This window comes from Culex quinquefasciatus, chromosome 2 (assembly GCF_015732765.1).
Source record: "Culex quinquefasciatus strain JHB chromosome 2, VPISU_Cqui_1.0_pri_paternal, whole genome shotgun sequence".
NCBI classification, from domain to species: domain Eukaryota; kingdom Metazoa; phylum Arthropoda; class Insecta; order Diptera; family Culicidae; genus Culex; species Culex quinquefasciatus.
In genome coordinates this window covers 188237434-188262709 of record NC_051862.1, presented here as the reverse complement: position 1 = coordinate 188262709, position 25276 = coordinate 188237434, and the positions used below count along the sequence as shown (strand labels likewise).

Here is a 25276-nt window from a genome sequence, read left to right as displayed (position 1 = left end):
TGATAAGTCAATTTACCGATTAAATCAGAACAATATCAAAAAGTATTACTTTTCACAAAATTTAAAGCAGATAAATTTAGTGCTTTTTACCACATTTGACAATTTAATAAGCAACAACATTCTAAAACATCTTTCTGAAAAATGTCATTCTATAACTTGTTCAAACTTGATCAGTTATGTTCACTTCTTATGTTTTCGCCAGCAGTAAGTGTTTATTTTTGTGCTATTTGTTTTAAATAGCTTATCTTCTCAACACTTACTTGTATAAAGCTATTTTTTGTTTCGTTTCCCCAAATGATTTACCGTTAAATATTGTTCTAAATCACTAATTTTCCAACAGGTTTGAAAGCAGGGAATGTTTTTAAAAGTTCCAATAACTTTGTTTGTGCAATGTAAATTCCAGGAAGACCATTAAGATATTGATTCGTTTAGATTTGCGTGAAACTCTTTTTTATCAGGAGAAATGGAGGACGATGAATGATTCATGACTACAACGTACACATTTTAAGCTGCTTAACACTGCTCTAACATAAACTGCTCGTTGAGGGGCTCGATTTGCTTCGTATTCATTTGAGTAGCGCAGATCTGGCTCACTTCTTCGGCGCGAAGTAATACTTGACGGGTAGCGCCTTCGGGGTGATAATTTCGTCATCCTGCAGCAAGAAGTCGTCGTCGCTGCCGTTTTGCTCGGTGATCTCCAGCGGAACAAACTCCACGTCGGCACTGGTCGTGAAGAAGGTCCGGTGCGTTGTCGAAGTGGCCGCTGGCGTTGGTGTCGTGGAGGAGGTCTGATCCGGCTGGCCGACGTCCGTGGTGTAGATGTCCGAGCCGACGTCCTCGGGGACGGTCTTGTCGGGGGTTTTGATCTCGGTGATGGCCGTCACTTCGTCTTTGAGGAGTTCCGGGTAGAGCACGTCGTCCACGTAGAACATGGTGCCGAGGTTGTAGACGAAGACTTCGGACTCGACGATGCGGGCACTGTTGACGGTGACGTTTTGGTCAAAGGTTCGGTGGATCTTGACCGGCATTCCGCCGATCGTGTCCAGCACTTCACCATCCTTGAGATCACGATCGTACAGGCGTCCCTTGATGAAGTGGTTTAGAAGAAGTTTGACGCCCTTTTCGGACGCTAGCACGTTATCCGGCAGAATGTCGAAGCTGTACCGCTCAAAGGCCTCGTCTGTTGGGACGAAGAAGGTGTAGTTGGAGCCGGAGATAAACTGGGCAATTTCGGCCGTGTTGAGGAAGCGCGTAATCTGCGTGAATCGGTTGTCCCGTTCCAGGGCCAGGAATGAGTGCGACAGGAATTGGGCTCCGAACCAGGGGAATGCCAACAGTGGGGGCGTTTCTTTGTCCTTGTGCATCTGAAAGAAGGTCAATGCTTAAAATTTGCCGGAATAACTTCAACCTTCTCTTACCTGATGTAGTCGCGACACAACGGCTTCCGAAACAAACAGAACCTCAGAGATTACAAACACCTCGACTCCGTTGGAAAGCGTGTAGTCGTACATGATTGATACGTTGTTCACATTTGGAATTGCTGAAATTTAAATAAATCGGATTAAAAACAACCTACAATCATCCACAAATCTCAACTCACGCTTGCTCTTAAGTACGACCATTTCTCCACCCAGCGTTTTAAACTTCTGCTCGCCAGCTCCACTCCGCAAATCGGCCATCCGTGGAGGTTGCCGCACGCGGACAAAGTGGTTCCGCAGCACACTCTCGGTGAACTCCTGCACGCTAAACGGGTAGAAGCCCCAGTCGATTGGGTGCCACCGCTGGAAGGCCGTGTCGGAGGGGATCAGGACCATGTATGAGCTGTCGTCCAGTAGTTGGCTCAGGTTGCTGCTGGACAGGAAGTGCTGGAACACTTTGGTGCCGGATTTCATGCTGGCCAGGAAGTTCATCAGGTGCTGGCCGATGCGGTTCTCCTTGATGGCGGCCAGTTCTTTGGTGGCGTTTTTCATCTCGAGGCGTTGGGGTTCGTTGTACCTGCAAAAGTTAGAATTTTACGTAATTTAATGGTGATTTGTTAATTAGAAATTCGCTTGAAATTAGCTATACATTTAATACATTATAATAAAAAAAAATATCATTTTTCACTTAATCACACATGTCTACAGCAAATTTATTTGCTAAGATTTTTGGAAATTCAATTTTTTTTGGAAGCTCGAAGCTTTCAGACCTGATGGGTCATATATGTGGCAGTGCGTGGCCGAATGGTTACGCTGTCCGCTTTGTAAGCGGATGATTCTGGGTTCGATTCCCATCTGCTACAAAATGCTACAAAATGTCGTTCCCGGCCTTGGTTGTTAGGCCGTTAAGTCATTCCAGGTGTAGGAGTCGTCTCCATGCCATAAGTACAAACAACACACCAAACCAAGCCTACTCCGGTGGAATCGCTGGCGGCGGTTGGACTCGCAATCCGAAGGTCGTCAGCTCAAACACTGGGGTGGAAGGTTCCTTGGAGTAGAAAGAGGTTTGGGTGCTCTCCCCATTCAAGCCTTCGGACTCCTAGGTTCGAGCAGAAACTTGCAATAGAGACCACAAAAGACCCGGGGGTCGTTAATGTGGATGGTTTGATTTTTTTTGGGTCGTATATGACCCAAATATTGAAATTTCCAAAACAAGTCGAAATTGTTCGTATGGTCATAAGAATGATTTTCCCATCATTAACTTATAAAAATATATGTTTTTGAAAGTTAAGGTCTGAAAGGGTTAAGCCAAAAAGCACCAAATCGAAAAAATAAAATCCCATTTGAACTCATGATCCTGAGCAGCAGATCCTGTCACATCCATTATAGCTCTTATTTCACCAAATTTCATTTTTTCTCCAAACTCTATTATGTTATAAGCAAAACAATATTGTGAACCGGGGTGAGATTGTCTGGGGGGAGAGACTGGGTCATACAAATTTCAGCATTTTTGTATGACCCAATCTCACCCCCCCAGACCTTATGTCACCCCTATTGACTGAACTGATTATCCACTTAATTGAATTTAATAGAATAAAATGCTTTGATCCTGCAAAAATTACCATTATTCAATTTACCTGTTTTAACCCAGTCAGGTCCGACCCAAACATCTTAATTTTCTAAGCCAACCTATATTTTTTAGTATGGTCTTAATAATAATGTTCCCGTCATAATCAAAAAAAATATTTTATATAAATTTGAGTACATTTTATTTTTTTAATTTTGAAAACAATTTAGTAGTATTTTTGCTAACTGATTTTTTTTTTATATAAAAAATTGATGGGAGACAAAAATTCAACATAAATCATGTTAAGATTTTTTAAATAAGAATATCAATAAGTATGATTTTTTTCTAAATTAAAATCTACATCAACCAATCAAATTATAAATGTTGTTGGCAATTTTTTTTTGGATTTAACAAAAAGCAGACTTTTAAAATTCAAACAATATTGCATTATATATTGACAAAAACAATACTTTAATGATAAAAGGTCGAATATTGGAAGATATAACGTCAAAAGGAAAAAAGGTTGAAATGAGTGTATTTTTTTTTTAAATTAGGCAAGATGTCTTAGTTTATAAAGAGTTAAAAGAAAACAACATAATTATCATGTGTTTTACCAACCATCAAATCAATTCACGCTGAAAAAAAAATGTTTTCGTTTATTTTATCAAATATACCAAGAAATATACTCCGGCATATTCTTAGAACAACTGATATGTTTGGAATTTAAAAAAGAAGAATTACTTTGGAAAGAAAGGAATACTCAAAACAGTATGATCTTGTTTTAAATATAATAAATTTCTTCAAAACATTGTTTATTTAAGATTTTTTCTAACAAAACATGTTTAAGGATCTGCTCAACTATGAAGAAATTGATAAAAAAAACTCACTGAAACTAACACAGAAATAAGTATAAATTACTTAACAGAGACAGTCGCAGAAATTTTTTAAAATAGAAGTAACATTTTATGAATGGAATGAAAAGCACGCAAAGTTTTATGGGAAATCTTACGATGCAAAACAAAATGCCATTTTTTTCATATTTTTTTATTTCGAACTTTTTGTAGCTCTGCTAGGGTATTTTTTACAGTTTAACAAACTTTTTGTGCAGTTGCTGTGAAATTTATCATGACATTTCAAAAAAATTAACTCCATGTTACCCGTAAACGTAAGAAATTGTAATCATCATGAGTTATAGTTTTTTTTGAAAACAAGGTTTTGAAAAAACACCAAATTCCAAGTCAACGCCATTTCAGGCTGAAAATTATTTTAAAAACGCATGTTTTTTTGAATGTTTAATTCTAAAAAAATTAAAGGGTTCCCCAATCGTACTGTCTCTCCGCCACGAAGAACTCAGATTCGTGATCAGGAACCAAAACAAGGATTCATGCAAATTGGGGCAACTTTTTCGATTTGAGTGAGTTGGTAGAGAATGACCCCACGAGCTAACACTTGATTTCGATGCTCCATTAGGGGGAGAGGGGGTAATATGCACCCCCGGGGTAAAATGCACCCCCGGGTTAAAATGCACCCCCTGCTTTTCTCGGTATTTGGAAGAATTTTCCAGGGAAAAACTCACAGAAATTGGAAGCTTAACATTAATAAACCATGCTGGAAAAACTTGAGCATCGTAGAATAAAAACAGCTTAAGTTATTAGCAAAACTTTAAAATTTTGTGTTTTCATCTAATTTCCATTGAACTTTCATTATGATTTTTGGAAAATATAAAAAAGCATTTATTGTTATTGTAAGTATTTAGGTACATAGTTTTTGCCATAATCTTCACTATTCTGTAGATAGATGAGTCCAAAAACATAAAAAATGCCTTTTTATTAAATTTTCTGCAAAAAGCGTGGTCGGGGCAAAATGCACCGCTCCTTTGTAAAAACAGAGGTGTCATCTAGTAGTGACTAGTGAAAACTGCTTTTGCCCGGTGCATTTTGCCCCATGTTGTGGTGCATTTTGCCCCGTTGTTGTAGTGCATTTTGCCTCAATGTTGCGGTGCATATTGCCCCGCATGGTTGTTTGAAATGAATCAAAAATCAAGCAAAACAATGCCAAAGGGCCGTTGTGGGTTTGTAAACAAAGAGTGTGTCCTGCTCACGCTAGAGGATGTTTACATCTGGCATGAAAGGGATACACTCTTTGTTCACAAACCCACAACGGCCCTTTGGCATTGTTTTGCTAGAAATGTTTTTAGAAATTCGATATTTTCGAACAATTTTGAGGTTTTTTAAGACTTTTTTCACAAGGATGACGAAGAATAATAGTTGTTTTAGAACATCGAACAAAATTCTTCCATAGTAATGCTGTAATGGTTGAGAAATGACAGTTTTCCCTTAGGGGGTGCATATTACCCCCTCTCCCCCTACTTTACTGTAAAACTCCACCTACCGGTTATTCTCCTGAATGTTCCGTTTGTTCAGCTTGTTCGTGTTAACGGCGGCCTTGTTCTCGGTGAGATTTCCCTCGACGAACACCACCGCCAGCGAGTCGGTCACGTTGTGCCGATGTCCAACCACCCGCACCTCCTGGGTGTCCTGGGCGTACCTCAGCACGTACCCCAGCAGCATGTTGATGCAGGTCAGATTCACCCCAACCGGATGTTGGTTCGCGTTCGCGTACACGTGGCCATCCTTGAGTTCGACCAGCGCGCCCGGGATGACGTGCTCCAGCAGGAATTCACGGGCACGTGGCTCGTCCAGCGAATCCAGCGCCACCCGATCGATGCGGTTCGGGATGATCAACGTGAACGGAATATCTGATTGGGTGGGGAAGGAAACAAAAGAATTTTCAAACTATTAGTGATCAGCGGATCAAGTGCAGAGTGAATCATCTGTTTTTGCTTGAATCAGTCACATAAAATAAAATTCAGTCAAAGAAATCACAATCAGCTGACAGACTGTAAATCAATCTTGTCCCAACTGCTATCTTACGCAATTTATTACAAAGTTGCAAACTTTGCAACTGCAAGTCCATAAATCCTTCCCCGGACATCTACAAACCCCGCAATTTCCAGTCTGGAAGGGCATCCTTTGCCCGCTTCCCGCTGACAGGTGCATTCGCACGTGGCTGCACGTGATCGGGAAACCCCTTCATTAGGCGAGGCCGCCTTTTCTGTGCAACCATCTTATCGAGATGCAAACTGCACCACGAGCACGATTTATTATCCTTCTGGCCGGGCCGAGTTCTGCCCGCGGCTTCCTTCCGCTTTGTTTGCAAACGTTTCATTTCTCATATGTGTAGGAATTATGCAAATATTCGCGATTTCACCTTGCCGTAGCGGGTGGCAGTGGCGGCGGCCAGCGTCATGGCAGTACGATTGCAGAATTTTAACCACCCCACCCCGGCCAGCAGTGGCAAAATGAGGTTATCACCAGGTTGGGATCTCTGGGAAAGCTTAGCGTCGTTCTAAAAAAAGGTACGTTACAATGAAAAATGTTTTAAATGAAATGTGGATTTATGATCAAAAATCTCAAAACATTTTTTTTATTTCTATGTTATCTATGTTCTATTTTTCTATGTTATTAGAATGTAGATCTGGAAATTCCATTTGATTATCATATCTTATTTTATGAATTTTATTGCTAATATTAGAAAACACATGAAGAAAAACAAGGTTGATTAAACAACAATTATGTTTTCCAAAGTGTTGTATTATTTGGCCAAATTTCATTAAATAATGCCGATGAACTCCATCAGAAATCTTTAAGTTGACTAAAAGAGATGGAAATAAAGTGTTTTACGGGATTCCATTTAAGAGGCAGTTTTTGTAGATTCTGCTCGGTTTGTTCTAGAGGTCGTATCGAGTTGCTCCGATTTGGATGAAACTTTCAGCGTTTGTTTGTCTATGCATGAGATGAACTCATGCCAAATATGAGCCCTCTACGACAAAGGGAAGTGGGGTAAAACGGGCATTGAAGTGAAAATTCGGGCACATGAAAATTCTTAAAATTGCTCGCATTTTCATAAAACTTGATCAATTCCAATTTTCTTAATTGCATTTGAAAGTTCTTTTGAAGCACTTTAAAATGTGTTATATACACATGTTGGACTAAAAAACTGTTGAAAATTAACATTTAAGTAAAACCCAAAAACATTAGCAATAGCCTCCAACACCGTTAATCCCCTAGATCAAAGGTTAGGGAATTTTGTAGACTATAAGTACATAAGTACAAAATTCCATTATTCTAGGAATTTTTCCTCCTTTCCTTATTTACTCATTGGGTTTTTCGAATAGTTTTTTCTTATCGTTTACTATTCTTGATTTTTCTATAAAAAACTTTTTACACAATTAACTTCAAGAAGAGCTATTCTCCACGAAATCGGTCTTTTTTTGGAATTTTAATTTTTGTATTTTTTAATCCGACTGAAACTTTTTTGGTGCCTTCGGTATGCCCAAAAAAGCCATTTTGCATCATTAGATTCTCCATATAATTTTCCATACAAATTTGGCAGCTGGCCATACAAAAATGATGCATTAACATTCAAAAATCTGTATCTTTTGGAGGAATTTTTTGATCGATTTGGTGTATTTTTGATGATTTTTTATTTACCTTTTTGTCACTGAAACTTGATTTGCTAAAAAACACTATTTTTTTTATATGTTTTAGAGGACATCAAATGCCAACTTTTCAGAAATTTCCAAGTTGTGCAAAAAATCTTTGACCGAATTATGAATTTTTTAATCAATACTGATTTTTTTTTTAAATCGAAAATTTTCAACTTCATTTTTCGATGTAAATCAAAAAGTACATTAGTGAAATTTTGATAAAGTAAAACGGTGCACTTACGACCCTTATTTGTTGAGATATTGCCATGCAAGTGTTTAAAAACAGGAAAATTGATGTTTTCTAAGTCTCACTCAAACAACCCACCATTTTCTAATGTCGATATCTCAGCAACTAATAGTCCGATTTACAATGTTAAAATATGAAACATTCGTGAAATTTTTCGATCTTTTCGAAAAAAATACTTCAAAAATTTTAAATCAAGACTAATATTTTAAAAGGACCAAAAAATCAATATTACAAAAACATCAATTTTCCTGTTTTTAAAACTTTGCATGGCAATATCTCAGCAACTAAGGGTCGTATCAACAAAGTTCAAAAGGGCAAAATATAGAGAATTTTCTCAGCTTTTCAAAAATATTTTTTTTAAAGGTGGTCAAACATGGGTACTAATTTTAAAAATTGAAAAACTTCGACTATTTTCAAAAAAGTCACCTAAAAATGGATTTAACTTGAAAACGGTGCACTTTATCAAAATTTTACTGAAGTACTTTTTGATTGCAAATTTGATTTTACATTGAAAAATGATGTTGAAAATTTTTTGCGACCAATTTTCGATTTTTTTAAAAAATCAGTATTGATTCAAAAAATCAAAACTCGCTCAAAGATTTTTTGCACAACCTGGAAATTTCTGAAAAGTTGGCATTTGATGTCCTCTAAAACATATCAAAAAATAAAAATAGGGTGTTTTTTGCAAATCAAGTTTTAGTGACAAAAAGTTAAATAAAAAATCACCAATTTTTTTTACCGTGTATCATTTTTTTCAGTGTAGTCCATATCCATACCTACAACTTTGCCGAAGACACCAAAACGATCAAAAAATTCCTTCAAAAGATACAGATTTTTGAATTTTCATAAATCATTTTTGTATGGACGGCTGCCAAATTTGTATGGAAAATTATATGTAGAATTTAATGATACAAAATGACATCTTTGGGCATACCGAAGGCACCAAAAAAGTTTCAGTCGGATTAAAAAATACAAAAAAATGGAAGACCGAAATCTGAGAGAACTGCTTAGAAGGCACATTTTGTACTCTTATTTCGTCTGAAAGAAAAAAAAAAAAACAATTTTCAAGCATTACGCGTCATGTCGGTTGTTTAAAATGCGCAAAATTCGTCGAAGTCAACGTCCAATCAATCGTCCATTGCAAACCCGTCATAACAAATTCAACACATTTTACTCCATAAAGTGGATTGTACTAGAACGATGCCGCCACGGCAGCCAGCCCAAGAAATGTGTGTTACGATCAACACAAAAACAACCACTCCAAACAGCAGGTGAAACGTGAGCCACGGGCGTGCTGCTGATTATGTGCCATGAATTGATAAAGAGCTGTTGGCACACATTCTACCACCCGGTCATCCTTCTCCAGAGGGTGGGACGTCGTCCTCGAACGGGGTTGAATTCTGTGTAGAATTCAATTGTCGATTCTGTACCGGCGATGTGCATGTGGGACACACTCAGTGGTCACTCTGAGCCCGCTGGGACGTGCCCGGAATGGGTGAGGATGTTTCTACTACTCGGTTGGCCGTCGTAGATTTTTTTTTGCCAAATGAAATGGAGATGAATCGAGGAACTTGCAAGCAATAAAAAGAGTTTTAGTGAGTAAAAATGGAACTTGCAAATGACCGTGACTTGTTGATCTGACAGGTTTGTCATTCTTGTGCAAAATTGGCTGAACGTTCCGAAAAATACTTTCAAAGCCACGATTGACTTTAAGGGGTATAACATTCGAAAAACTGGTCAAAAAATACTTTCTACATTTCGTAATTTTGTTCTCAATATAAAAATTACCTCTCTGGGTTATTGTAGATTCTAAAAGAACATTGAATTTCCCACAAAATGACATGTCTAATGATTTTTGACTGTTGAGTTAAGGGAAATGACAGTGATTTTAAAACTATTTCTTGTTTTGCTTTGTGAAAAATAAGTTTTTTGGAATTTTGAGTACGCTATCAAATCGGGAGTCGAATTTAACAAAAAAAAACTCATAAGGAATCTTATAAATTGCAGCTTAAAATGTGCAAATTGAATTTATTTTTTTCTAATCAGTCATGAGTAAGGTAACTTTATATGCCTAGCTTAAAAAAATCTAAAATTAATGTTATTAATAAATTTCATCTTCATGTTTCATAAAGAAGTTAATTAATTAAAAAAAAAACAAAAAAAAAAACGAAACTATTGGCACTACGCCCCTCGGGGCATGGCCTTCCTCTAACGTGGGATTTCTGCTCCAGCGCCTCTGACGAGACAGGAGAAACCGGGACCGACGTTTTACTTCACCATCCGATAGAAGCTCAGTGGATAAGGCGGGAAAAAAAACAAAGTTGTGCATAATTCATAACATTACATTTGTTTCATTAAAAATAAAATTGTATTACCATCCAAACCAGTTTCACAGCAATAATAACTTTTCTAAGAAACTTGTTCTACTGAAAATGTCTATACATTTTTAGATAAGTTCAATTGTGGTACAATAACACTGAATATATATTTCTGAGAAACTAAATTTAAGGGGTTATCTCAAATTTCCGTATCACAGCAAAATTGTTAAATGCACTAAAAAGATTGTTTCCAATCACTCCTGAAAGTTTAATGAAGATATTTCATGATCCAAGTGAGTAACAGACGATTTAAGCTTGAAATTTTGCAATGCGGAAAGCGAACTGTCAAACTTTGTGAGCGTTTCTCTCTAAACACAGAGTTGATTTACGGGTGCCACGATATCGAGTTGGGATGGACCGTCATTATTTATAATTGCAGTACATTCGAGAACACCCGAAAATGTAAAGCAAGAATTAAAGCGGCCAGCCCTACTACGTTGTGTTTACCGCAGAGAGGATTCTGAGAACGGATCACATTTCAAAGAATCTACAGGGGAGGAAAGATGCGTGGACATACCATACCAAACGCTCCGATTAATCATTGCATTGGTGTTTTGTAGGGTGTGTTTAGTGTGCGGTAGAGGGTGACGATTCTCGAGATTTTCAATTTCCCGGGAATCGAGAGTTGTATTTTGCTATTTCCCGGGACCCGGGAGTTTTTTTCAACTATGCAATAGTGCAAATAATTTAACAGAAATGTAATAAATTTGTTTCAATTCAGTTACAATAAATTCAAACTTATTCATTGAAACGTTAATTTAATGAATCTCGTTTCATAGTTCACAGTTCTACATTTTAATATTTTTTTCTGAATTCTGAAGCTTTTTGCATGGACTTGTTATTAGATTTTTAAAATTTAAAATTAGCTAATATATAATTTCCCAGCATCTTTATTTTTGCAATATGATAAATAACGACTCAAAACAAAAATTTAAAATTGTTTTTCCTTCTTGGGTCCCCTATAAATATTAAATAAAAAATATTAACCTAGAAAATATTAAATGATAAAATATTAACAGTTATCCGGAAAACCATAATGTTAACAATTGGCGGATCTGATCTTTACAAAGGTTGATGCAAAACCCAATGAATTCAAAAAGGAAATTACCTTGATACAGCGAAATTAAGTTATTTAGAATAATAAAAAAAAAACAAAATTGTAAGGATTGTTATCCTCGAGAGATGTTATGGAAATTGAAAAAACTAAAAAAAACTTATCTTGAAAAGGCTTATCCCTCTTAGAAATAATAAATAGAAATTAAATTTAAAAAAAATAGTTTTTCATTTATGGGGTGTACCTGCTAAGTATGCTTTAAAGTAAATTTTAGCTACACTCAATTATAGTTATTGGAATTTTTGACAAGTTAAAAATTACACTTTCTGAATAAGAAATTTTTAGAAGCATTCACTGAAATCAAAAAATAATACCAAATTCTTTATCTACCTTTATTCTAGGAATTTTGCCCCTTTTCCTTATTTAGTAATCGGGGTTTTTGGATTACTTAAAAAGGAAAGGAGCCAAAATTCCTAGAATTTAGGAATTTAGTACTTTTATTTTTTTCAGTGTTGGTTTATTCGAACTTGAATATCGATATTGAACACTCAATGTTCTGAACAATTTCAATTTTTTCAAATGTTTTTCTGATTATTTTATATAATTTGGCTTTCATATTTAAAAGAATAAAATTTCCCGGGAGTCTCGACCAAATTTCCCGGGAATCGAGAGGTCAAAAAATGATCGATTTCCCGGGATTTTTTTCCGGGAATTCCCGCTCGTCTCCCTCTAGTGTGCGGTCATATAACTATATATAATGGAAATCTAATGTATTATACAATATAATGTAATTCTCGGATTAGTTTTCATAAAGACTTAAAAGCCATTGGTAAAAAAGGTCCTTTTTGCATCGTTATTCGACCTACTTACTAAAAACCACAAAAATGTTCGAGATTGTTCATCTACACGTCCTTCAAGTGCCCCAAACTAAAAATAAATGAAATTTTGTTTCATTTTCAAGAAAACCGAAAATTATTGTCAGAGGTGGCGGTGGCTCTTACGGCTTTTTGAAAACTCACCCGAGAATTGGAAAGTCCTCACCAAGTTCATTGACGATGCTGCTCTTCCAATTTGAGTCGTTCCTCTCTCTTCACTCTTTGAAGGGATCTGACTTTTCCGAGCCAGACAGAAATAGAACCAATCACCTTCCGCTTACTAGGCAAAACCTGTAACCTCACAGTAGCTCGGCGAAACAATTGTTTTTTTTTAAAGATGAAAAAAAATCTTTGCCGGAAACTATCGCTGCATTAATCACTGTCTAAACTTAGATCACGAACAACTAATTATTAATTTATCAATGATCAATATTGCACAAATTATTACAATAAACTTTCTATCACGTTATTTTGGAAAACAAAATTGCTTAAGTTTCTAAAGGAGGCTTTACAGTGGATTTAATCAGAATCATAACAAGCAAAAAGTCTGTCCAATAAATTTTTGACGATCGACCAATTCCAGCTCAAATCAGGATCGTTCAAACTTGTAGGAAATTGAACGGGCTTTCTGAAAAAATACACTGAAACAAAAATACACGCTACATCTATGAGATTTTTTTTATTTTTAAGTCTAAAACTTAAATTTAAAGATGATGTCACGATTTTTTTTGTTAAATTTTTTTGAGGAAATAGCCCAAAATATAACCAAAAGACTGACAAAAATGCAGAATGGTATATCTCTCCTAAAAAATACAAAAATCATTTACTAAAACTGTTTTTTTTTTTTTGAAAAGTGGTCTAAACGTCAAAATTTTTGAAAATCGGTAGTGGGAATCGATTTTCCAGACAATTTTACATTAAAGTCTCCATATTAATGATTTTCCTATGTCCAATCCTTGGGAAGATACAGCGGTTTTAAAAATGAAAATGTTGAAAAAACGGGGTTTTTGGTGGTTTTTGGCTATTTCTATATGACAGACTTGGTTTTTCAGTCTAGTAAATATTTTTACCGGAAAGCTCGTCCAATTTCCCATAAGTTTGCCTTTGACATCTTTTTTTATTTATATCGTTTTTTATTTACGTAATCATTTCCTTACGCTATTTCCTTAAAAATTTTGAACGAAAAAAATCGTCACATCACCTTAAATTTTAGTTTTAGACTTAAATATCAAAAAATCTCATAGAATTGGCGTGTATTTTTGTTTCAGTGTATTTTTTCAGAAAGCCCGTCCAATTTCCTACAAGTTTGTCTTTGAATACTTTTTGATACGACGCAACGGCTTAGAGATACAGTAATTTTTAAATTACAAAATACAAAAATATTTAAATACCTTACGCCCTTCTTAAATGTTGTTTTCGAGTACTATTGGCTCCATATACAAAAAAAAATGGCTTATATAGGCCTAGGATAACATGTCTACAAAGTTTCATTGAAATCGGAGAGGGTCGGGTACAAAAGTACCAGAAAAATTCCTGATTTGAGCTGGAATTGCTCGATCACATTTTTATTTTGAACAGATGTAATTTTTAACTTTTCAAAGTTATTTTAAAATAATATTCCATTGTTACCTCACTTAAGAACTAGAAAGTTCTACAGATTTATATGTATAAGACTTGCTCGTCATCAAATGAAACTTTAAAAAATGATTAAATCAAACCAGAGCAATTTTTTTGTGCTTTTTGGGCCTCAATACAACTTTCTAAAATTTATATTATTGATATTATTGTTTACAGCGATAAAGCTTATTTTTCTGAAAACAATGACCAATGACCACAAAGAGTTTAAAATGGATTTTTAAATCAATTTTGAAAAATTAACCTCGCGGTCCTTCATGACAGAAAAGTTCCTTCTTGACAGCTCGTTCCAAGGGGTCCATAGTTGATCCATTGAAAAAAATGTTGTCTTGTCAAAAAAATGTTTTGCATTAAAATGAAAAAAAGTGATCAGAAATTATTTTTAATCGTGTTTTTTACCGTTGTACATAAAAATTGACATAGGGCTTTAGTGCCCAATTGATTGGTAGCGTCAACACTAGCGCAGATTTATTTTTGTATTTTGATTCTTGTAGTTTTTATTTTGCATTGATATCTGCATTGTCAAGAGATACGCAATTTTTTAGCATACTTTCTTCGGGAAAGTTTAAGAGAATTTTCTCAATTTTAACGTAATTGTATTGGTTTAAAAAAATAATGGAAAATAAAACTAATAAAATTTAAAATGTCAAAAAGAAGGGTTGTCTATTCAAATTCCCATAAAAATTGAAATGCAATGCGCAAAGTGTGAACGCAATCAATCGCTCAGTAACAAAACATTTCGTAATCAAAAGCCAAATCTTACTCACCTCTAACCACATCATATCCTTTCGCCCCGGTCAGATGCTCGTCCCACAGCGCCCGGAACTGTTCGGCCGCTGGTCGGTGCACTTCCGGCAGCGCATCCAACCGCAGCAGGGCGCCCAAATCGGGCAGAATGGCTTTGCCCGCGTAATCCCGGTTCAGGGCCGTGGCCAGCAGCAGTACTTCATCTTCCGCAGATGCACCACCACTAACGAGCGTTGGGGTGGTCGTTGGTGAGGCGCCAACACCAAAACCGCAGAATATGGCCACCAACAATGGAAGTAACCTGCCCGGGGCCATTTTTCACTGCCGTCTTCACTATTGTTTCACGCAAATTGGGCGCGCTCAGTTTTCACACTCCGTTGTTTGTTTGTTTTTTTTTTTCTTGCAATTTTCCACACGTAATTTTACACCACGACCACACGCTGAGTGAGGACAAATTTGTAAGGGAATAATTCCTCTGGTTTGGACTTTTCAGCCTGCAAAAAGTCGCTTCATATTGAATGGAATGGTCTCCTTTCACTGGTGGCAATAAGTTTGGTTAAAAAGTGTCTGCAAAATACAAAAGAGAGAAAAACAATTGCATGATAAATCTTGGCGTTTCCTGCAGAATTTTCGTCGACTGGTACAATACTTCTGGTTTTAATTAGTTTATGGCGCTTTGTTGATGTGACTATATGTTTTCTTAAGATCTTTAGAAATTAAGGAAAACTTGTGAATAGTTTGAATTGATTTTCATTAAAATGCTAGAATTCAACAAAACACGCTTCTAGCCCCTCCAAATTTCCAAGAATTTATACTGCATTACAAGTTCATAAATATTTCATGAATTCTAACTAACCCCGCCAACGCATAAAGAAAATTTAAACTCCTTCCTGACGTCACCATGCTTCGTCCACACTCCGGTGGCCACATCGGACCACGTTATGGTTCTGTATCGCATTTATTCAATCACTTCTGGTCCTAAAAACCTTCGTGCATAAATCCCACACTATTTTTTAAGTCCAGCCACGGCCTGGCTCTGGCCAACAAAGTGTTGTTGTTGTTCTACGAGGCACCTTTCTGTTTGGTTCTGCAATCCCAAAACACCCACTCCAAAACAACAACAAAACTCACAACGGCCGGGCAAGAAACCGGGTCTAATTTATGGCCACTAATCATGAAACCGTAACCGAATTGCAAACCGACCATCAGCTGAGGCAAACAAAAAAAAAAGCAGCCCGTCAGACAGGCTGACTTCTTGGCGAAAACACAAAGACTTAGTCGGCACACATTAAGTCAAAGCTAGAAAATGCCCAATCGAAAACAAAAACAAATCAACCCGTTCGAGACAGAAACACACCTTACCGCTGGGGGCTGTCGAATCGAATCCAACTTGATTTCGACTCGCCAGCGGTGCAATTATGCTAATCAGTTTTGATAGTGGTGCAATTTCTAGCTGTGGATGCTTTGAGAAACACAGTAAATAATTTTCTAAATTTGGAGGTGTTTTATTAAGCCTTATATGATGTAATATTACATCAATTTAGACTGAAAAAGTGAAAAAAAAAAAACACTGGGAATGTGTCAAATTCACACATTTCTAGAGGTAACATTACATTATTTCTGACATTGAAGATGTTCCATTCCCAGCTGTAGTTTTACTATGATTTTTGTTACTGTGAACGTAATGGTACGGACAAACTGATGAAAAGATCAAGTAAATCAATCACCTATACACAAAAAAATATGTGAAACATGGTGACCAATTTCGTGTCAATTTTTTTAAAATTTTACATCAAATCGTTTTTAACCATCTTAACCAGTTTAAAAAAAAAAATGCACAGAAACTGAATTTTTCCTTAGAAATTTGATAAAGGCGTGGGCAAGAAAATCGCTTTAGCGGTCACCCACAGCTATCAATTAGAGCGTCCAATTTCCCGTCCCGTCCCCCAAAATGCAAAAGATGCGGGCAGATGTCTAGATAATTTTCCTTTTTTGAAAAGTCAAAAAAAGATGCATTTATCCTAAGTTATGTACGAATCAATGTGTGTTCTCACTTTTGGTACGATCAGGCCACTTTTGAACCGGTTCCAGGTTCTCCGGCAAAACCCTGAGTATGAGAACATATGGTGTTGTCCGAAGATTTTTTTTTCCTGACAGTATGAGTATCCTTGTATAGAATTAAATTTCATTCATGATAATCAAGACCATTCTTCAAACGATCCGGCCACTTTGGGACCAGAACCTGGAACCGGTTCCAAAGTGGCTTGATCGTTCAAAGATTGGTCTTGAGTATCATGAATGATTTTGATTTCGAAAATTTTGTACTAGGATACTCATACTGGTAGGACAAATAAATTCCTCGAACAACACTAATTTTTCCCATACTCCGGATTTCTCCGGGGAACCTGGAACCGGATCCAAAGTGGCCTGATCGTTCCAAGATTGGTCTTGAGTACACCCAAAGGAAAAATATATCTCAAAATCTGCAACAGTGGATTTGCTGCAGAAAATGTCAGATTTTATAACATTTTTTGCAGCAAGCCCCAAGATCATTTTTGCCCGCGTGTAAATATTTCAGCGATCTGCAGTTCTCACCAACACATATAAAGCTAGCCCGTCCCCGAACAACAATCCAAAGAGAAGAATATGTTGGTGCTCTTTCACTCTCTTATCATCAATCGTCCATGGCGCGGTGGTAGTGTGTCGGATTATTAACCAAGAAGTTGGTGGTTCAATCCTCGTACTCTTAAGGGTTTTTTTGTGAAATACAACCAAAAAGCCGTCGGTAATGTCGATAATTGTCGGTAACGGGCAAAAATGTCATACTCCTATATCGCAAAAAATGCATGAGGACAGTTTTCATGCAGATTCTGATATACTTTCATGCCGCCATGCATCAAAATCATGCGACCGCCGTTTGGGTGTATCATGAATAAGTTTACACTTTCACTGTGATATGAATCTGATAAAGATTATCACATAATATTTCAATCTTCTGTCAAGACAAATCGTATAAAACGAGTTGAAAAAAAAGTTTCTTTATTAGTTCGCCATAAGAGTGAATGGCTCTATTTTTGACTTTTCATATAAGGAACACCATCTGGACATCTGTCCCTATCTTTGGCTTTCTGAATTTTGAAAATCCGCCCTCAAGGAGCGAAGATACAGCTAATCAAAATCGACTTCCGACTTTTTTGAAAAAAAGTTGTTTCATTGGTTCGTACATAACTTACGGTAAATGCATCTTTTTTTTTACTTTTCAAAAAAGGAAAATTATCTAGACATCTGCCCGCAACTTTTGCATTTGATTTTTGAAAATCCAGGTTCTGAAAACAAATATTTGAAATATTAAATATTATTCTAATCAAAATAAGAAATCTTCAATACTAACATCCAAGTTTAAATTTACTAATGCTATTGATTTGAATTTGAAAAATGATTACTTGTTTTCAGATCAATTTAGTGTGTCTTTGACAAAGTTAAAGGTATAAGTAAGAAAAGTGCAGAAAACAATAAGCACACAGTTAAATGATTTATATTTTTTTTATCTACAAGTTGCCAAAATAAACAATTTTAATGCCATCTTTTCGTCCAGGCGTCATCCATAAAGTATGTCACGCTCTACGGGGGGGGGGGAGAGTGGGGGTTTGACCAAGTGTGACATTGCATGATATAAGTTTAGGAAAAGCGTGAAAAAGGGGGGAGGGGGATGGGGGGTAAATTTTGGGCTAATTTTAGCGTGACGTTCTTTATGGATGAAGCTTTGAAGCAAGGCAAAAATTGATTAAATATTTAGTATTTTCTCAAAATCTTAAATTCGAAACAAAAAAAACTTTTGTTTTAATTTTAATCAAATTTGCAAACGATATTTTTTTTATTTTCTTCGTTCATGAAAAAATAAATTTGATAAAAAAATTTTAATTCAATAATCTTTGGTCTAAAATTTGCTGAGAAATAAGCTTGCCAAAAAAATCGTGTGGAAAAATTATATTTTCTGGGTGTAATCCGAACAACGTCAAATCTCGATTCAATTTTCAAAAGGTCCTATCTCCATAGGAAAGCTATGATAGGTTGTGTTGAAATTTATTCTGGAACTACTCAAATGCAGATATCTCAGCAACTTATGGTCGAGTTTTTGATGGCGAAAATAGAACATTCCTGAAATTTTCTGATCTTTCAAATTAATATATTTATCAAGTATAAGCCTAACTTTCTAGATTGTTTAAATAAGGTGTTTTGGGATCAAAAAGTTCACGCTTCGAATCAAAATTGCAGAAAAGTTTCTGATCTTTAAAATTACGAACATGCATTGTTTACCATGTAAAATGTAGTCATGGTTGAGATGTTTGTATTTTACCGATTTTTTCAGATGATCATCCAAAATGGATGAAATAATTGCAAAAAAATCATTAATATGCTTTTCAAGAACGGTTAACGTTAACAACGTTTAAAAGAAATTATCAGTACAGTCCAGAATCGATTATCGGAAGGTCTTTCAAAATTGTCACTTCGGATAATCGAATCAGAAAAAAACTGTTTTCGTTACCAAATTTTTGATGGCCGAAATCAAAATATTTAGAAATTTTTAAATCGATGAACTATTGAAAAAAAAAAAACATTTGGTAATTTTATAGGCAATCAACTATTCAAATTTGACTTGAAATGGGGTCGCAGAATTCAAATTTGATGTTTGAAGTAAGAAAATAAAATATGGTGTTTTGCTTTTGATATGAGAATAAACTTTCAATTAGCATAAGGCTACCTAACCACCCAACCATGCACTCATCCTGCAGAATTATTTAATTTAAACTTCTTATTCAAACATGGAGAAGCTTAAAATTTGTTAAAAAAATTCCTCCCATTTGATTTCACAAAAATATAGACGAACAATCAAACGAGCAATTCCTCCGAATATTTCTGTAGTATTCGATCTACCAAACTTTCAAAATTCTTAAACACTAAATGCATTTGTCCTCGATTCACACTTCCTGGCTGGTGGATGTTTCAGAAACTGCCATTGATCTCAATTTAAACAGTCTCCAAAACTTGCCGTCGCACCACGCGCCCACCAACGTGTATTTTATCACTTGAATCACATTCCTCTAAACTATATCTAATCGTGCACCTTCACTATGTAGTCTCCCGACTAAGTTTAGCTGATCTCTTGGAGATACACATCATCGCACAATCACCCCCCTGTGTGTGTGTGTGCTTCTTGATCGCTTGAATTGAATAATAGCCACCACACTTGGCTTCTTTCTTCCTTTCGCTCTTTTCACCGTGTACAATTTTATATGCAAGGATTCCGCCACCGCAAACGTTGGCTGACGACTGCAGAACTCAAACTAAATTGAGTTTAATTTAAAAATTCAATCATCCACTGCCGGTAACAGTTGAGCTTCTTCCTCTGGCGTGAGCATGGAATCTTGCGCAACTCTGGATCTCCTGGTTCTGGTCTAGACTAGCCAGCGTTACCGGTTACAATGACCTTTATCGTCCTCATTTGAGCTCTGGACATGGTCTTGTTAACTACCCATCAACTAGTGCTAATAAATCAACACTCAAATTACGAGTACATATTCACTGCGCGAGCTTCACGATCCAGAACCTCCGAAAAACTACAATATCTCATGGTCATGGTCGACACAAAACGAAACTTGATTCATCACTCGATTAAACTACCCCATGTTTTTGGAGTTGTTCTGATAATCACTTTCCATCAGCATCGAAACAGCCAACCACCCTCACCTTTTTTTTTATTCAACAAAACTCAATTGCAATAATTCACACACTCAACACTCAACAATTGCTGCTATTGTTTGCCGCGAGACTTGTACACGTTTGTACGTCTTGCCCGGACGACGGTCGAACTGGAACTGGAAAGCTGAGCAAATACGACCCGCCGATTTATATTTTGAATTGCGGGAATTGGCGGTGAGGTAGACCGCGTTGGGTGGATAAAACTCATCCTCATCGTCGTTTCTCGTGTATAGTTGTGGGTATAATCCTGAAATATTGTGCTGTTTTTTTTGGAAGCTTTCGAGAGAAAAGAAGTTTGAGCGAATTTCATTTAAAACAATTATTTCGATTTATATTTAAATGATTTTCACTAATTGAAAATTTTGATTTTGTACTATGTACTAAGGAATTTTACATTATGATTTGGCTTAGTGATTTTTCAAACTGAAAAAATGCAATTCTCGCGGCGACCACATAATTTCACGGAAATTTCACGGTTTGTGAAAATTGATAACCTTTTAAATCTTATGTTAAACATCCGGAAAAGTATTTGAACACTTAATTATATATAAAGCATCTAAGAAAGGTGCTTTTCAAGCTAAAAATTTCCAGTTTTCACAAGGATTTTACGGAAATAAGAAAAACTAAAATATTCAAAAAAATGCTGAATCTATAGATTTAAATAATATTATAAAGTCCTTGTAATTCAAGGTAGAATAATCCTTGTTTGAATAAATAATTTTATTTTGGGATTCTACCTTTAAAATAAAACTAATCAAATTGATTTTGCAAAAAAATACCTAGCACACGACGATTAGTTTTCAAAAATCAAAAAAAGTTTTCACCAAATTTCACCTAAATCTAGGATAATTTCAAACCAGCCCAATCGTGCAAAATTGATAATAAATGCAGGAAAATGCAATTATTTCAACCTTATTGCACTTCTATTATCACTAAACATTTCAAAATTTTTTTGAAACAAAAAATACAAACTATTTTATTTTACAAATATATTTTAAACAGGGAGGCGAGAAAAAAGATTAAATAAAATTTAAATTAGTCTAATTTTTCCGATGCTGAACTATGTTTTAATAAAAATTCATTCCGCTCCAATTAGGTATTCATGGCATTAATTTCTTATGAAATGTGGTAACAATTTTACCTTAATGCTTGCGTTCCTTTTGAACTTTTTCCACTTTTTCGTTGGAAAGCCACTTTTTTAGTTTTAATTGAGGTAATATTCCATCATAAAAGAGATAACATTGAACCTATCCACCTTTAATTTTCATAACTTTCTTCTAATTAGTAATTTTCCAATCACCGATTATACCGTAAAACCAAATAAGGGCAATTCTCTATCAACTCTCACTAAATCGGGAAAAGTTGCCCCGACCCCTCTTCGATTTGTGTGAAACTTTGTCCTAAGGGGTAACTTTTGTCCCTGATCACGAATCCGAGGTCCGTTTTTTGATATCTCGTGACGGAGGGGCAGTACGACTCCTTAAATTTTTGAACATGTAAAATTTCGTGTTTTTTCTAACTTTGCAGTATCACAATGTTCTACAAAGTTGAAGAGCAGACAATTACAATAATTTTGATTTATAGACATAAGGGGTTTGCTTATAAACATCACGAGTTATTGCGATTTTACGAAAAAAAAGTTTTGAAAAAGTTACTTTCTGCGTTTCTCTTTGTTTCGTCGTCCGTGTCTGTCGTGGGTGACCATGAACGGCCATGATCGATGACGACCAACTTTATTTCGTAAAATCGCGATAACTCGTGATGTTTATAAGCAAACCCATTATGTCTATATATCAACATTTTTGTAATTGTCTGCTCTACAACTTTGTAGAACATTGTTACACTCTTAAAAATAACCCTGCAAAGTTAGAAAAAACACGAAATTTTAAAATGAAAAATTTTGTTCTAAATGAAAAAATGACCCTTCTGGGTCAATGTAGATTCGAAAAGTACATTAAATTTCCCATAAAATGACATGTTCCAAAAAATTTTACAGTCGAGTAACGGAAAATGGGAGAATTTTTAAAAATTTTTTAGTGTTTTTTTCGATGAAAAATACGTTTTTTCGGAATTCTGAGTACGCCATCAAATCGGGCGTCTAATTTTACATAAAAGTCCCTCTGACACCAAATTTCTATGTCATCACCGTTTCAGGCTGCAAATTATTGAAAAACACCTCTTTTTTCGCATGCTCAAAAATGGAAGGGGTCGTACCACCCCTCCGTCACGAGATATCAAAAAACGGACCTTGGATTCGTGATCAGGGACAAAAGTTACCCCTTAGGACAAAGTTTCACGCAAATCGAAGAGGGACGGGGCAACTGCTGTGTGAGTTGGTGGAGAATCACCTATAATAATTATTATTGAACCTTTTAATTTTACACCTTCCGAGTTTGCTTTTTATGACCAACTCTTATTCATCGGACCTTGGTGGCCGATACGGGAAAGGCGCAGAATCGATATGTCAAATGACTTGGATTCGATCCTCGATTTCAGCACTTTTTTTTTTAGATAAACTTTTTTGAAAATGAATCGAAAAAAAGAGCGAAGAAATTGAAACTAGAAGCTTTCATTTCAACATTTTTTGTGTTAAAATGGTTGTAAAATAAATAATAAACCTATACAGTATTTACTTTTGCAATCAAAAGATTTGGTTATTAAGTTATTGTTAAGTCATATTAATAATATTTTTGATTCCTCTGGATAGTTCAGAGGGGGTGACATAAACTTTGAAACATATTTGCAGCGGTCTTATTCAACAATTCATTTTTATAATTTTGTTGTTTAGTGGACTCTCTCGTTGTCGATATTGAAGGGACCGTCGGGAGAGGGAGGTATAAAATAATAGAACGAAAAATCAAAGCATGCTTCTTTAAGGGACTGAAAAATTCATTAAAGCTGGAGCAATATTGATATCGAGAAGATCGACAGCCAGAGAGTCGACTCTATTATGATTTAAAATAAATCATATTTAATACTTCATATTGATAATTAAAAAAAAATATATTTTTTTTAAATATGGATTTAAATAGTTATTGTAAGTTTGCCAAATATTTATATTTGAATGAATTTTTCAGTTAGCATTTCAGTTTGAAAATCTGGTTGCCCAGAATCCAAAATAATGATCCAACGTATTAAACCTTGATCCAAATTAAAATTAATTGACACAAACTTTAGATTACTCCTTAGGTTACAGTTTTGAAAAAATCAGATATCTATCATTTTGACATTAGTTTAACGTTGGCAAAAAAATGGTATTATTTTTCCTAGATTGACCGTATTTCAGCCTTAATAATTACTTGAATTAACTCATATATTTCCAGAATCCGGAAGATCCTTTCACCGTCCTTTCACTCACATCACTATTACAGTATATTATCTCTTTAACAACCATTAGCTCAGCTTCTTGTCATTATACTGCATCGAACTGCACTTCATCTTAGTCGTAATTATTTCTCCTTCACTTATTCTCCAGCAAGCCTCGTCAGCCTATTTATAGACATCTTATCGACTCGTATCGTATCACGTCTCATCGCTCGATAATGCCGGCCTGATCCTACTCCCCGTCTCCCCCGTTCACTTCTAGCCCAATTACGGCAACCATACTCACCGGCGATGATGATCCGTGCTTCCCGGGAATTGATTTATCACATTTCCATCAACAGACAAACCACCATTCACCGTCGTCGTCACTCTATCGACAGTTCTCCCAACTCTTTCGAAAGATTGATGGATAAATTGATGATGACGAGGTGACGATGACCTAATCTAGAATTAATCTCGAACCAAGCTGCAGCTGCTGCTGCTGCTGATGCAGGTCGGGAAAACCATTACAGACTGCAAGGGGGGTTCAACCTTAAAACAAGTGTACGTTTTTATAAGGGCTTATTGAATATTTTGGAACAAACGTATTCTGTTTTTACTGCAAATTCTAATAATACTTGTTTTTATCAAGTTTAAGAATTTTGTTGCTTAATATTTTTTTAAAATAAAAAATGTAAATTTAAATTATTCGGTGTTCCAAAACAAAATATTAAGATAGAAAACATCATCACAGAGAGTGAAGGAATTTTCTCTCTCCGTCAAAGAGCAAGGAAAAAGGGTTGAATAAAACATGAGAGCGAGAGAGCGTCGTGAAAAGCACCTTCGCGACGCTTTTCCACAACATTCAACCCACAATAACGCACACACACTCACACCCTCACAGACTCCGCCAAGATGATCTCGACACCTGTGATGAGTGTGCGAGATGCAGAAAACTGCATCCGTTTTTCACTTCGATGACGCAATAATAGCTCAAACAATCTACTTGATCATAACTCAGAGGGAAAGTTCTACATAGCGAAAAGCTTTCTCAGACAAAAATATGGATTTTCCGAGAAACTTTTCCTTTGTTAAGATTTTTTTACCTTGCTTAAAACTGTAACTCACTTTCACATACTTTTATCGAGAAAATTTATTTCAACAGATCAAACTCACAAAACACTTTTGAGACCGGACAAATTTTTCTTGAAAACACACTTTTCGGCGCGATTTTCTCGAATACAAAATAAGAAAATGCAGTGCCGGTTGTTGCTGCTTTGACGGCGACAAACAGAATAAAAATTCTGAAACACACACAGGGTTGTTTGGGAGAGCAAAATGAGAGCAAGAGAGCGAGAAAGAGAGATTATTTTGAGAGAGCGAAGAGCTTTTTGGGGGTTTCCTATGAAAAGGGGTGGTAAACAGAACCGGAACTTGCTCGTTGCCGTTGACTCTTGATTCTTTGCCCGCAGGAGGGGGTTGTTTTGTTGTGAAGTGGTGTACTCGTCACCTGGAGTGGAATCAGATGATGGAATTTCACTATGTTGATGTAGATGTGAGATGGATCCCGGTTTGAATCATTGGAAAGTAAACCCTATTTGCCCATAGCCAATTATACATAAAATAATTTCCTATAATAGAAATAATTTCTGGTAATAGACATTCTGGAGAGTGGAATTTTGGGAGTTTAGTTTTTTTGGTGATAAAAATAGAAAACAATTGATAGAATATTTATTATTTCTC

At 35.8% G+C, this 25276-nt stretch overlaps 1 protein-coding gene across 4 annotated transcripts; it reads right to left on the bottom strand.

Moving 5' to 3' along the window:
* Positions 1-80: 80 nt before the first annotated feature.
* Positions 81-24820, bottom strand: LOC6035241. Of its 4 annotated transcripts, none has more exons than XM_038253551.1 (6): positions 24640-24820; positions 14491-15037; positions 5377-5743; positions 1601-1995; positions 1419-1540; positions 81-1364 (listed from the first exon to the last, which is right to left on the bottom strand). In XM_038253551.1, exons 2-6 carry the CDS (start codon positions 14783-14785, stop codon positions 591-593), a joined length of 1953 nt encoding a protein of 650 aa, XP_038109479.1. In that variant the 5' UTR covers positions 14786-15037; positions 24640-24820; the 3' UTR covers positions 81-590. The 4 variants fall into 4 exon arrangements, with proteins under 4 accessions (XP_038109479.1, XP_038109481.1, XP_038109480.1 ...); XM_038253553.1 differs by having other exon boundaries at positions 24662-24811; XM_038253552.1 differs by lacking the exon at positions 24640-24820 and adding an exon at positions 23841-23992.
* Between the last annotated feature and the right edge of the window lie 456 nt (positions 24821-25276).

Coding starts and splice junctions, on each gene's coding strand:
- LOC6035241 (XM_038253551.1), bottom strand. CDS start 14,785: ATGGCCCCGGGCAGGTTACTTCCATTGTTGGTGGCCATATTCTGCGGT. Junction 1,541..1,600: donor GGTCGTACTTAAGAGCAAGC/GTGAGTTGAGAT, acceptor TTTAAATTTCAG/CAATTCCAAATGTGAACAAC. Junction 1,365..1,418: donor TTGTGTCGCGACTACATCAG/GTAAGAGAAGGT, acceptor ACCTTCTTTCAG/ATGCACAAGGACAAAGAAAC.